Below are 14,680 nucleotides of genomic sequence, written 5' to 3' on the forward strand. Positions count from 1 at the left end.
CTCAGGCTATAGAGGGAAGCCCCAAGCCTTGTCTTGTAAAAAAGGGATCCCAATTTTAACTCTTATGTGGGACCCATGCAGTGTTTGTGGGAATAGAGAGAATAAAGTTGTGCACCCCACCCCCTAGCATGACATGCAGTGGGTAACCCCAAATAACGTGAGATTATGTGACTTGTCCTGAAGGTTTGGCACCTACAGATTTGCACCATGTCAGGAAGGTTAAGAACAAGCAAGCGCTCATCTTTTTACTGAAGGGGGAAAAAAAAACCTATTCAAATGAAGTCAGTTCCTCCCTGAAGCAGGCAAATACTGCTAAGGGCATGTACTATCAGGACAAAGGAAAACAGCTCCTGTGTTCACTCAGACTGCCTGAATGAAACCTGGAGGTGCTTTCCTAGGAGGGTCCTTTGCCCTTGACACATTCAGTCTGTACACTCTGACATACGTGTGACGGCTCTACAGCACACAGCTTCCAGGAGGACTCAGGGTCCCAGCAACTAACAGATACGGCACATGGCACCTGCTCAAATTCACCCGTTAGTTAATAATGGGAGTGTGCAAGGCACAGCTGTTATGTCAAAGAGATTAGTTCTGACCTTTAATCTTTTGGGTTTTATTTTCATTTATTTGTTTTAAGGCAGTGTCTAGTAGCTGAGCATGGTTTTGACCTGATCCTCCTGCCTCCGCCTCTAAGAAGCTGGCTCTACAAGAGTGCTCCATGCTAGCCCATATTAGGGATACTAATACAGAACTGAGAGGAGGTACACTGTTTTGGAAGCTCTTATCTTTTAAGACTGAACAAAAACGAACCAGGAAAAGTGCCAACTTAGAATAAAAACATTTATGTAAGTCAGCCTGTCCAGTTAGAGCTGATCTGCTGCCTGCACGTAGTTCTCAAGAGATCCCCACACCAATAAATCACATAAAAAAGTAGGAAGAGTTTCAACAAACCTGCAGATAAATTGAACCCCTTTTTGTATTGAAAAAGTTGAAATGAAAGACATATACAGGTTGAACGTGGTGATTGCAAAACATAATGCAATTTTGAACAATTAAAATTATGAAAATATACAAAAATGATGGCAGCACACCTAGGTTAGCACACTCCACTATGAGGAGGCACTACAGAGGACTCTGTCCACGGCAAAGTAACTTGAACCCAATTCCTGCTTTGCAAAGTCTTGACTTAGGATCTCAGTAGTATAAAAAGCAGTGATTTTTTTCAGTCTGTAAACAGTAGTCGTGGTTTTTTTGTTGTCTGTTTTTTAAATATCAATTTACCACACAAAAACAAAACAGAACAAAACCCATATAAACCAGAACAGCAGCAGCAGTGGGCCTCTGAGCATTCTTAGATGCTAATGACACCAGGAATGGGGAGAGGAGGCGTTCACTCAGTAAGAATATATATATATATATATATACTTTAACTGTACACAATGTATAGTGCATGACAGCTTCCAAAAGAATAGACTGATAAAAGATATTGGCCATTTCATAATTTCATTCTTTTTACAGTTATCTCAAAATGTAAGAATTAGATCTGATTGAAATGCTACATTTAGTAAGAAAATCAGCAAGTAACAGGAAGTATAACCCCAACATGACATTTGTCAGTAAGACCAGTGGAGGTCCTACATGTTGGGGCAGGAGACTGACTGCAAAGACCATTAGAGGAAGGAGCTCTGCCTGGAGCCAGCCCACGGAGTCCGTACTGATGACGGTCAGCTGACAGCTGTTTTAGAGCATCTATGACCATGAACACACAGTACAATTTGAATATCCCAAGAAACATTATTCCAGGAGCCAGGGCAGTGCAGGCAAAGCCCACCCAGTCCCATGGGAACCAGGCCACAACTATATAAAAGGACCACAAGTTATTGTTGGAAGGCAAGTCAAAATCAGGGTCTTCAATCCGTCTTATTCAAAAAGGCCCTTTCTTTGGGAATGGAGCATGTGATACTCTGGTGCAATTACGTGGTGTAAGCTCCAGCACATCCTACAAGAAAGTACTTTGTACACATTTCCTCACAAGTTTAAATTACTGTTAACCACTATGCTGATTTGTGAATCTAAGACTGTCAAGATAAAGGATGAAATGCAAACATAGCCACTGAGATTCTGCCAGCTGGCCTTTAGCTGCTGTCTGTCACCTCTCCGCTGGAACAGTACATGGGAAAGACTAATCCTCACCAAGTTCATTTTTTCACCGTATAGTTACAGACTCTCAGGAGTCGGGTGACAGGGAACAAGAACAGAAGCAGGAAAGGAGATTCAGACACAAAACAGTCACGGAAGGAGCTGTCGGAGCTCGGCACAACATAATCAAGAGCAGTTTTCATCTTCTCTCAGACCAGCCTCTTATAAGCTGGAGGCTTAGGGGCCAGACCTCCAACCTCAGGAGAACAGTGTACGTACATCCTGATGCAGTTCTCAAGTACACCAGCATCAGGCCCACTGTAAAACATATCCTGTCAACCTAAAACTTAAAACCCAGGTTAACCCATAATATACAGTTCCTTCCGTCCCCAAACCTCCCCCATAAAAGCACTAAAGGAAGTAGTAAATCTGTTTCCAGGCATCCTTATGCATCTGCGTATCTGTGTGTGACTCATGAATCGGCTGCAGACTGTGACTCAGAAATGACAACACAAATCATGTACAGCCTCTCCCAACAGCTCTTCACCTTCCCTAGAGGACCAGCGGGCGCAGTCTCAGCAGCTTAGACTTCTTCCTCAAAGTGGGCTGAACTCAGACTTACTCGCTGCCCTGAGGCTGAGCTCTCCCAGGAGCGGGGGTGGGGATGTCTTGGCTGTTGGGGCTATGAAGCCAAAACTGAGCACCTGTGGTCACATGTGGTGCCCTGCAGTGGCATGCACTCAGCCATACCTTACCTGATCCTCTGGACCCATCCTGGTTCTGTGGGAACCTCACAAGGAACCTGCCACTAAGGGAAGGGCCCTGCTACCGAGTCTGCTCATACACTTGCTTTTGCCTTGTATGGCTCAAGTACCAAAGCCAAACCCCCACTGCATGATGGAAAATCGACCCGCCTGCTCTGAGGCCGACGCTATACTTAGTCTCTATTGCAGCTTGGATAGAAACGCCCACCCCAGACATTTCTGGTGATGGGAGTGAAGTGGGGTGCTCTTGTTGCTGTCCTGTGTGTATGAACAGGTATAAAGAGTGGTAAACCCAGATGAGGGTCCTGCTTCTGGTTTATATACAATAATTTAATCTGTTGTATATATTTAATACCTCAAAAATTAATTCACGATCAAAGTCCTTCATGCATTTGTGAGGAAGTTCTGGATTAGAACGATGCCAGCCAGATGTTGTTTTTGCTGGGGAAGGTGGTGTATTGTCATCTGCTGTGGAGTCTTCGGTGCCTGTGGTTGATACTTCCTTAAATTTTTAGTTTCTTTGTAGTCTCGAGTCTTTTTCTCAGCAGCTCCCCCGTCTCCAGAAGCGAGTGCAGGTAACTGCTCTGTACCTTCCCCTGCACTGTCCGTGAGAACTTTCTTTCTTCCTACAAAACAAACAACAAGTCGTCTTGCTCGAAAACCAATTGCTCAGTTTACCGTGACCTCATGTAGAACACTCAGGGCATTTCAGTTAACTGAGAATATGGCAGGGGAAAGCTGTCTCTGCCGTTAGGTGATTCACATAAGGCACACGTGGCACAGTCTGGGATCAACAGGTGTGTGCCCCAGACCAAAAAAAATGTTAAGAGTCTTTCTGAGTAGCTTGGACACAGACTATGTTATGACAAGCTGGCCAAGGTATGAAGTGAGAGTGATGAACTGAGCATTAACTGACTGACCCTCAGGAGAGTCTCAGCCTGTGCACAAAGCACCCTGCCTGCTCGTCATCTCTTACCGGAGAGACACAAGTGTCCTCTAACGTGAGCTCCTCAAGTTTAAGTGCAGTTAGGTGTGCTTCAAGTCCTTTAACATGATCCACAGCATTGGAGATCACAGTCTGCAGTCCAGTGACGTAGTCCTGGAAACTGGTGAAGACCGGAGGCTGGGGAAGATTAAAGAGCTAGTAAGAACTTCTTCCCAAACAAATCCTGTTTTCTTTTTTTTTATTTTTGTTTTTGTTCTGTTTTTTTTTTTTTTTTCTCTTCGAGACAGGGTTTCTCTGTGTAGCCCTGGCTGTCCTGGAACTCACTCTGTAGACCAGGCTGGCCTCGAACTCAGAAATCCGCCTGTCTCTGCCTCCCAAGTGCTGGGATTAAAGGCGTGCGCCACCACTGCCCGGCAACTCCTGTTTTCTAGCATGGAATGACAACAACCCAGCACGCAGTGTCCGATGCTGTGAGCACAGGATGGATACACTTTGGGGTAAACAGACAGTGACGGTTTAGACACTCTGGATGGGAGGGGTCCTGGGACTAACAAGCAGTTTGTGCTTTTCGAGCACACCACCACACCACTGAGTAAACGCTGCTGCTCTCCTTTTTAAAATGATGAGCTGGAGACAAACAGACAGAAAGTGTGTTAGTTGTTCCTGACTGCTCAGGGCTGGATGTGTACAGGAACTGTGCAGGATGGAGAGGAAACCAAGGCTGCTTTCAGGTCTGCGGAGGCAGCTCGAAATGATGAGCTTACCAGTGTGCAACTCAGACACAGACATAAATGCTGGCTACAAATGCTAGCGAGGCAGAGACAGGTGGCTCCCAGGGCAAGCTAGCTATATAGACTGGCCAAACTGGTGTGCACTGGCTTCATGTGAGAGACCTTGCCAGTATGGGAGGTGGAAAAGAGCAACCAAGGGTGATTTAGGACCCGACGTGCATCTCTTCCTTACGTGCCCATTTATGAACATGCACTCTCACTGGCATATAACACTAACACACACTAACACACACACACACACACAAACCAAAGCAAAAATTTTACTCTTCCTTACATCTGAGATTTCCAGTGTTAATGGAAAATTGAATCTTAATGTTCTGTTTTCATTTTTTGTTTGTTTTAACTTTTAGGGTTCTGGGATGTTTGTCTGTGTTTTTTTTTTACCATAAGATCTTGCTGTGCACATAGGCCTAGCTGTCCTACAGTTAGTGAAAGAGGAAGAGAAAGAGGCAGGCCTGGAGGCTCATCCCTGTCATCTCACTCAGCACTCCTGTCATCTCAGCACTCCTGGTGGAGACAGGATGGTCATTAGTTCAAGGTTGTCCTTAATATGGAGTTAAAAGCCAGACCCTGACTCAACAATAACAAAATAAGCACCACAAAAAAAGGCTTCAATTGTCTATGTGTACGATTTTAATTTGTGCAATTTGCTTAAGTGTGAAAAGGCCTTTCTAAACACGACACTTCACTAGATACCATTAAAAGGGTTATCTTTTTTTTTTCCCCAGAAAGAATCCATCCATGGAATAAAAGAGTTAGGGCTGAGGCGATGGCTTCAGTCAGGAGCACTGACTGCTCTTGCAGCAGGCCCAGGTTAGAGACTGTTAGCATGCACTGGTGGCTAACAAATCTACGGAGATCTAATGCCCTCTCTGGCCTCTGTGGGGTGCAGGCACTCAAGTGGTCTACAGACATACATGCAGACAAAACAACTACATTTTTATTAACTTGAGAGGTGGCCACTATGCTAGGAGGGTTATCACTTCAGACCTGAGTCTAGATTCTAAGAGTAGCTCCATTTATAGTCAAGATATTATGAACTAACTACATCTTCACCAATAAAAATAAATTACAGTATATTAATTAGTATGATTGAGAAATGACTGTCAATATTGAGATGTATCTATAGTTACTAATATAAAATCAAGGCTAATATCCTAAGTGAACACACACACACAAAAAAAACAAAAAAAACCCAAAATAGGCAAGTTGTAGATTTTTGTTTTTAAAGAAAAAGGCTCCTAAAACCCAGGCTGGCCTCTAACTCACTATGTAGCCCAGACTGGCCTTGAACTCTTTCTTGACTTGTGTCTACTTGCTGAGCTTGCTCAGCTGAGAAGTCCTGACTTGTATTGGGCATGTCACTCAGTTAGGAACATGGGTGATCTCTAGTCACACGTCCATGGTTATTGCAATAATCAGAAAACAAGGTGTAGTGGGTCACCCCTTTAATTCCAGTACCCAAGAGGTAGAGGTAGGCGAACCTCAATTCAAAAACCCTGCCTCAAATCAATCAATCAATCAGTCAATCAATCAATCAATCGGATGAGTTAGTGAATAAACAAACATACAAAGCCCTCAAAAGCCAAAAGTCTCTTGGATAAGTTCTGGGATGGCACACTTTGCTGTGGGGTTTGTTTGGGGTCTCTGCTATGTGGCTTTGGGTGCAAGGAAGTCTATATAAACCGGGCAAACTTCAAACGTGCTGTGTTCCTCCTGCCTCTGCTTTCTGAGTCCTAGGATTTTGAGCATATGCTGGCATGACAGCTTTGCAGTATGTGCACGCACATGTGCGTGCATGCGTGCGTGTGTGTAAGCTTAATGTCTGAGTGTCCGTGGAGGCAGTAGACGGTGTCTGACCTGCTAAAGCGAAAGATAAAGGATGCTGTGGCCCATTAGCACGGGTGCTGTGAGCCACGTTCAGCGTCTGTGGAGGCACGGCAAGCCCTCCTAAGCACTGAGCCAGCTCCCAGCCCTGCGTCTACTTTGTAATCACAGAAGGAAACGAGAACCAGGAAGATACTTCCTTTCCCAACACGAAAATCTCTAAGAATGGGACACAAACATTAGTGCTTCCCTATTTAATGAACTGAAAGGGCAGTGCTAATGTCTAACCTGAGTTTCTCCCTATATCTAAGAAACACTAAGTCCCAATAGTGTGACTACTTACTGCCACACACCTGCCTAGACTCCTCAAAGCAGACTAAACACAGTTAAGAGTATCCAGCTGCCAGGAAGGCAGCCAGAGGGAACTGAAAGCTGCAGCACAGGGTACCGCACTTAGTAACGGAGGAGCAAGGCCGCTGTTGAAATTCACAGGTACTCCAGACTGGAGCTTGTCAAGACCATGGTTCAGTGTGAGTGCCTGGGACACACAGGTTCTTCCAGCTGACCTAGGAAAGGGTCTTCATGGGGCCACTAATCTTCCACTGTTACTGTAAAGATGAACCTGGGAAGCGGTGGCAGGGACAATGTAAGTTCAGGACAGCTGGTTAAAACCAATATACACTTGTATCCCAGCTACTGGGGAGGCAAGATTCAAGAATCAGGACAAGCCCAGGCAACACAGCAGGGCCCTTTCAGAAAGGGCTGCAGGAAAGGTGTCTATAGAGACCTGAAGACTCTGACAACATGAGGAAAACAGTGGAAGGAGAGGCAATTGTGCCAGGATGTTGGCTGTTCTTTGTCATTACCATAATGATGCTGGTTTCTTTTTTCTTCTTTTTCTTTTTCTGAATATTTAATTTGTATGGTCGCAAGACACTCTCACAGTAACTGGATACCCAAAGGACGATAGAGATAGTCTGAAAGAGGAAATTTACAAACTCATCAGTATAAACTACATTAAGGCATTTACACAGCACCCAGAGACAAAGGCTTAAACAAAGCCATGGCACTGGCAGTTATGCAGAAGCCAGTCAGTGAACATGGCAAGGGACAAGCCAACCAGGACTGGCAGCTGGATTATGTGCCAGGACAAATACTTCAGCCTTGGAAGCTGTCCCTCATGCATCTGTCCCAGCAGTTTGTGGCTCCAACAGCGGAGCTCAATCCTCCTTCCTCCTGGCTCTCCCTCTGCTAGACTCCATCTTACTTCCCTTCCCTTTGTTAAGTGCAAAGTCCGCATCCCAGCATGTGGGACCCAAGGGTCCCTTACAGTGTGAACTCTCCAGACAGTGGTTAGTGGGACATGGACCCTTGGGCTCCAGCTGTCCCCTGTCCCCCACTGTGGGAGTGTGTGTGTGTGCTCAGTGACTGCTCAACACCACTGGCTGGGGAACACTGCAGTTAAAGAGGGCTGGCTGCTCTTACAGAAGACCTGGGTTTGGTGCCCAGCACCCAAATGGCAGCTCTGGCCTTCTGCAGGTTCTTGTATGCAAGGTACACATGAACTCACACAGGCACACAATATACACACAAATATAAGACAACAACAAAAAGAATCTGGTTAAAAACAAGAGTTTTGCTGCCAGTTGTGCTGGCCCCGCCCATGACTAATAGGAGGCCGAGGCCGAGTTCAAGACCAGTCTCAACTACACAGTAGCACTTTCAAAAAAAGCAAAAAGGGAAGAAACAAACTATTGTATTTTATCCCCCCCACCCCCCCGCCGCCCAGAGGCCTGGATAATACAGACTGCTAGGCAATTAGTAAAACAAACGGTAGCGTGAACTCAATCAAAGGCCAAAGAGGAGGACAGAGTGCTGATCCAGCGAACTTCAGAGGAAGAACGCCTATAAGAAGCTGGCCCTAAGCACAGCAGAGGAAACCAGTTTAGAAAATGACAAAAATGGCATCCAGTGTCCTAAATAATCAGTGACAAGGGGTAAGCTGCAGGTGTGAAGCTCACGCTCTGCTATGGAGAAGAGTTAACAAAAGCCATGCCCTCAGGAAGGTGAAGACACACACCTCAACGAAGAAGACCAGGTTCTCTAGGACTGCAGGCTGTGTCTTCACATTACCATCTTTAACTTCTAAGAGGTCCCCTTTACATGTGCTGAAGACACCTGAGGGGGAGAAAAGAGGTTATGCTATTATTCTCTGTAAGTTTTGATGCTTTTACAATGTAGAATCTGAAAATAAGTAATATAAAAACTTAATCCAGGTAGGGCCTGGTGGCATTGGAAGTCAGAGGCATATAAAATCTCTAAGTTTGAGGCCAGCCAGGTCTACATACTAAATTCCAAGCTACCTAGAGCTACAAAATGAGACCCTGTCTCAAAACAAAACAAAACACAACAACCAATAAAAAACCCAAATAAATAAAAGCTACAGTGGGATAGGAGTGGAGCTGAGTATCACTGCCTGAGTCTTACTGCCTGGCCTGCTCTAGGTCTCAGACATCATCCCCAATACCACCAAAAAACAAAAAACAAAACTTCCCCAAACAAAGATTCAAGACATATAAAGTAAAATGTCTTAACAATTAATGTACTGTAGTCTCTAAATTATGAAAAGTAGTCTTAACAACAATACATGCTAGGGTCTGGCCATCAGCTCACAGATCTGAAATGCAGGCTGTCATATACTATAGACTGGCTTCATTTAGAAGACCTGTGCCCCTGTGACCTCAAAGGCTCGGAAGGCAGGCCACAGGAGGAGAGCATCTGCATGGGCCTGGAAGACGGCCTGGTTAATGACGTGAACGTGGGGTGCAGCCGAGCCCCCGGGGCAGCAGCAGACCAGTCAGATCAGAGCTATGGGTTCAGTGAGCGGCCTTGCCTCCGAGAATAAGGTAAGAGAGACACTCCAGCCTCTGCACATTCATGACAGCTTCCCACACCCACCCACCCCTCCCTCTCTCTCTTTCTCATCCCCCAGCCACACACCCACAGACTCACCCATGTCAATTGAGACTACTAACTTCACACTGTTAGGAGACTGGCCAACTGAGTCTATGTAAGACCAGACCCACTGACCTCCCGTTTATACTAGTTTTCAAGGGCTTCTGTATAAGTTTAACTTTCAGGTATAATGCTGTTGCATGCATGTAATCCCAAGGTAAAGAAGGAAGACCATCAAGCCAAACCCATCCTGGGCTACACAGTAAACTGGAGGTAATTCTGGACTATACATGAAGACCATCTCAAATACAAAAAACAAACACTCTTAACTTTAGTAAAAAATAATTAAAAAAAAAAAAAGCCTGGCAGTGGTGGCGCACGCCTTTAACCCCAGCACTTGGGAGGCAGAGGCAGGCGGATTTCTGAGTTCGAGGGCAGCCTGGTCTACAGAGTGAGTTTCCGGACAGTCAGGGCTACACAGAGAAACCTTGTCTTGAAAAACAAAAACAAACCAAAAAAACCAAACTAACTAAGTAACTAACTAACTATGCTTATTTTTAAGCATTTCTTCCAAACCCTTCCATAGGTTTATATATTTTTATACGCTGTGCTACTTTCAGACACACAAGGACAATTCAGGAATCTTCAATAAAAACTTACCTTTCAACAATTCTAGTAGAGATGTAAGACTATTTTCTATTCGTTCTTGTATATCCACTGTACCCTCTAAAATTGAGAAACAAGCAATCAACATTGGGTTTGTTGTTTGATTTTTTTTTTTTTTTTAAAAGAAAAAGCAGCAAACTGGGCATGGTTGCATATAGCTGTGATCCCACCACTCAGGACACTGACCAGACTGAGCTCAAGCCCAGCCCACAAGCTGTGCTGGGAAAGCCGCTTGTCATCAAAGCTGCATTTGGTCCCCAAGACCCAGGAGACCAAGTTGGTAAAAGGAGAAACTATTCGGTTGTCCTGTGACCTCTCAATGAATGCTGTTGTACACACAGAATAAGTAAGCAAGCAGGCACATAAATGACAAAAGCCTACAGCAGCAGGCCAGCAGCAGGCCAGGAGAGATGGCCTGGAGTTAGGAGTATATAGAGCCTGTACAAAGGACCCGAGGTTAATTCCCAGCACACATTTCAGGATGCTCACAGTGGCCTGTATCTCCAACTCCCACGGAGCTGAAAACTCTGGTCTCCACAGGCACCTGCCTCCCCTGCACACCCTGACACACACACACACACACACACACACACACACACACACACACCTGGAGGTGTGTGCTGGAGAGGTGGCTCAGCAGTTACGAGTGAGAGTACTGGCTGCTCTGGTAGAAGAACCAGGTTCAATCCCTAGTACCCTCATGGTGACTCATGACTGTAACTTCAGTTTCAGAGAATATGGCCCTACCTCTTCTGGCCCACAGGGCACCAGGTATGCACATTCTGTATAGAAGTGCACACAGGCAAAATACTCATACACATAATAAAATTAAAAACAAAAAAAAACAACTGAAGTAATAAGAATCTGAAAAGGAGCACAGTAAACTCAATAACAACCATCAAGTCAAGGCAGGCCCTTTCTCTGAGAGGCAGACATTTAAACCTACTACTGAAAGACAGGCAGGAAGAACTGCAAACGGAGGAGAGATGGTGACAACTGCTCTGGACAAGAACTGTCTCAGGCTCTCTAGCAGAACTTGCCAGCTACGTTGCATGCACTGCAGATCAATCAGCATTGTGGGAGTGGGCATGGGGCTTAGGATATGAGTATGTCTGATTCCCTATAAGTTTAGGATTTTTGTATTTATGGCACTTACTAATTTTTTTTTAAAGTACCCTAATTTTGTTTTGTTATTTTGTTTTTCTTTTTTTAAAAAAAGATTTATTGCCGGGCAGTGGTGGCGCATGCCTTTCATCCCAGCACTTGGGAGACAGAGGCAGGTGGATTTCTGAGTTTGAAGCCAGCCTGGTCTACAGAGTGAGTTCCAGGACAGCCAGGGCTATACAGAGAAACCCTGTCTCGAAAAACCAAAAAAAAAAAAAAAAAAAAAAAAAGATTTATTTATTTTTATTGATATGAGTACACTGCAGCTGTCTTCAGACACACCAGAAGAGGACATCGGAACCCATTACAGATGGTTGTGAGCCACCATGTGGTTGCTGGGAATTGAACTCAGGACGTCTGGAAGAGCAGTCAGTGCCCTTAACTGCTGAGTTGTCTCTCTAGTCCCTAAATTTTTAATGATAAAGCTCCAGTAAACACGTGCCCTTGCATACTTACCTAAGCCACTGGTGTCAAGCTCATACACATCGCTGACAAGATGAAAGGAGTGGACCTGGCACTGACAGCAGCCGGAACTGAAGAACCGGCCCATCCTGGTGGGGACAGGCCCAAGGAAGGGGTACTGGAAAAACAGAGAAAACCACATCCTTAGTTCACACAAAGTATGAAAACAGGACTTGTAACTACTGGATAAAACTTTATAGAAATCCATCCATCAGAAAACCAGTAACTGACTCCCACAGTAACAAGGGAAGGCCGTGTGTATTAGCTGAGCATGGTGGTGTGCGCCTGTGGTCCCAACACTGAGGCAGGAAGACTTCAAATTCAAGGCCATCCAGAACTATACACCAAGACCCCATCTCAAAGGAAAAAAAAAGGAAAGAAAAATCCCTCAAAAAGCTCTCTTGCTTTTCCTGACTAATGGGTCTAGACAGAGCAATGCCCTGAAACGGCCCAAGGCTTTCCATCCCTCTTTCTCTGTTATGCCAACAGTTGGTGGGATAATGATTGAGCCTCCAACAGCAAATACTTATTGATACCTGAATTTCCTTCTCAATAAACCGCTTCCCCGTCTCCACGGCCACTTCTAGCTGTTGGAGGAGCAAACGAAGGATGTCGATCCGGGAGGACACACCGTTCTCTGACATCTTCTCTGAGTTCTTTGGCTCCACAGGGTGGGTTAGACTTGGAAGTCCACTGATCAGCCTCAACGTTAAGGAGCGAATTCTTAACCACATGGTCTCCTCCTCCAAGGAGAGTTTCTTATGCTCTTCAGAAACATTCCTTAAACAGAAACATCCCCAGACCATCCATTTTACTCAGCCTGCTGCCTTCAAAGCTTTGAGCATTTGGTTTCCCTGTCAGGATACCTCAGTAAGGTTCCTGCCTTCACCTGGGGCTCAGTCCAAGCATCTGATTACCACCTCTCACAGAAGGCCGTGCTTGGCAACCTTAGCTACAGGGCATTTCCCCACAAGGAGTATCTGCTCTAAGGATTGAAACGTGAGTGATACAAAAAAGTTCAAATGCCAGACTAAGGGTAGGTAGTAAAAGTGCCAAGTTACCCAAACACTCACGAGTCCGCAGGCTCACACAGACCCATACACAAGTACACAAATGCATGACTGCACTGGGGCTCAGCTCGATGGCACAGGATGCTTTACCATTTGTAAGGCGTGGGCTGAGTTCCAAGTAGCACCAAAAAATACAAATATATAAACATACCCCAAATCCTAAACTGGTGGTAACACTGGCACCATCTCTTGTTGAGGCAGTAGCTCTTTAGATCCAGCCGCCTCTCTCTTCCTAAGAGCTGGGATTAAAGGAATGGATGGCAACCGCCTGACCTGTACTAGTTGCGAGCCCCATTTCTTTAGTGATAAATAAACCGTGCTGCAGAAGGACCTATCTGCAAGGTCAGCCTTCAGCTGGTGCCTGGCAGCGTGGACTCCAGTCATTGCTTAAACAAGAGCAGCTCCTGTGGCTGTGAGAACACACCGTCAGGATACGGTGAGTATCTTCTCTTTGGGGAGCCCAGAACCTTGGTGTCCAGCTGCTAAAAGCCTTGTACACTGATCATCCAGCTGCCCTAAGCAGAAACAGCACAAACTGCGCAGTAACACCCCTTCCTCCTGGCTGCTGCTTCCCGCTGCCTCTTGGATGGAGGGAGGAGAAACCAGTGGCCCAGACTGTCCCTGGCCCTCCACATCCTCTTCTCTGGGATGAGCCATAGTGGTGCAGTACAGCAGCTATACGCTGCCTTTCGGTCTTTCTGCCAGCTTACTCTGTAGTTTTGGCAGCCTACAAATCGGTGTGTTCAAAGCCCTCACACACAGGTGGTGCATGCTTGTGCCCTAGCTTCCTAGTGCAGACATGCTAACTACATGTTACATTGTAAACTCCCTACTGAAAGGCTATACATTTTACATGTCACCTAAATACAAGGCAATAACCGTAATCCCATACAGCTTTGCTGACCACAGCCATTCACTCATCTCTGCTAGAAAAGAAGTCATGTGTAGCAGAGCCTCATCTGAGGAGTTCCTGGTTATACTGAGAATGGCAATACAAATGAAGAAACAGAGAGGGAGGGCCTTGAATCTTTTTCTTTTCTTTTTGAGATAGGGTCTCATATAGCCCAAGCTGGCCCAAACTTGCTATATATAAAAGATGACCTTGAACTCCTGATCGGTCTGCATCTCTGTCCCCCAAGTACTGGACTCCAGCAGAGTGACACCATATCAGACTCCATGCTTCATTAGACTCTAGTAGGCACCACCTCAGGCTGTTCAGAACGTCTGTAGGCATGAGTCCTTTAAATCTCCATGTTTGTACTGGAGAGAGCAGTGTTTGCCTGCATCTGAGCTGCCTTGTTCCTGCCCCAGTGAAGCAGGCTCTCCCCGCATCAGTGTTTGTGAAACTGAAAGCACTGCCTATGGTTGGTGTGGTTTCCTGAGACAGGGTTTCTCGATATAGCCCTGGCTGTCCTGGGGAACCTACTCTCAAAGCTTCTCCTGCCTCTGTCACCAAGTGCTAGGATTAAAGGCATGCGCCACCACTGCCTGGCAGTATGCACCCTTTTAAAATGAACACTTGTTTACTTTGTGTGTAGGTATATGGGGTACACACATGGAGGCCTTGGAAAGTCCCAAGAATTGAACTCAGATTAAGGCAAGCCCCGTTACCCACTGAGCTCTTGGTCTCTTCTGACCCCTTTGAAGACTGTGCTTCTAATGTACATGATCCAGGGACACTCTCTAGGACAGCAATCTAAAGGAGTATGCTCCAGTGGGTGGGATAGGAGAGTGGAGGGAGCTCTTCCAGTGGCTGATGAGCTGCTTCTCAAAGAATCACAGGAAGGTCCCAGAAGTTTGGTTTTTCTCTCACGGACACAAGGCCTCTGGTAGCAAAGGCCTTGAACTTGCTGTGTAGCTGGGAATGACCTTGAACTCCTGATCCACCTGCCTCTG

At 45.7% G+C, this 14,680-nt stretch overlaps 1 protein-coding gene across 1 annotated transcript in view; it reads right to left on the reverse strand.

Moving 5' to 3' along the window:
- Window positions 1-826: 826 nt before the first annotated feature.
- Naa25 (N(alpha)-acetyltransferase 25, NatB auxiliary subunit) overlaps window positions 827-14,680 on the reverse strand; it is a 52,935-nt gene continuing 39,081 nt past the window's right edge. The window contains exons 18-24 of the mRNA XM_028765897.1: window positions 12,251-12,494; window positions 11,709-11,832; window positions 10,083-10,148; window positions 8,548-8,645; window positions 7,334-7,444; window positions 3,880-4,026; window positions 827-3,529 (exon numbers count right to left, since the gene is read on the reverse strand). Of these exons, the coding sequence (XP_028621730.1) occupies window positions 3,407-3,529; window positions 3,880-4,026; window positions 7,334-7,444; window positions 8,548-8,645; window positions 10,083-10,148; window positions 11,709-11,832; window positions 12,251-12,494 (913 nt within the window). The 3' untranslated portion in view covers window positions 827-3,406. The remainder of the gene's footprint in view (window positions 3,530-3,879; window positions 4,027-7,333; window positions 7,445-8,547; window positions 8,646-10,082; window positions 10,149-11,708; window positions 11,833-12,250; window positions 12,495-14,680) is intronic.

The sequence above is a fragment of the Grammomys surdaster genome, unplaced genomic scaffold (assembly GCF_004785775.1).
Source record: "Grammomys surdaster isolate TR1022 unplaced genomic scaffold, NIH_TR_1.0 166, whole genome shotgun sequence".
Classification (NCBI taxonomy): domain Eukaryota; kingdom Metazoa; phylum Chordata; class Mammalia; order Rodentia; family Muridae; genus Grammomys; species Grammomys surdaster.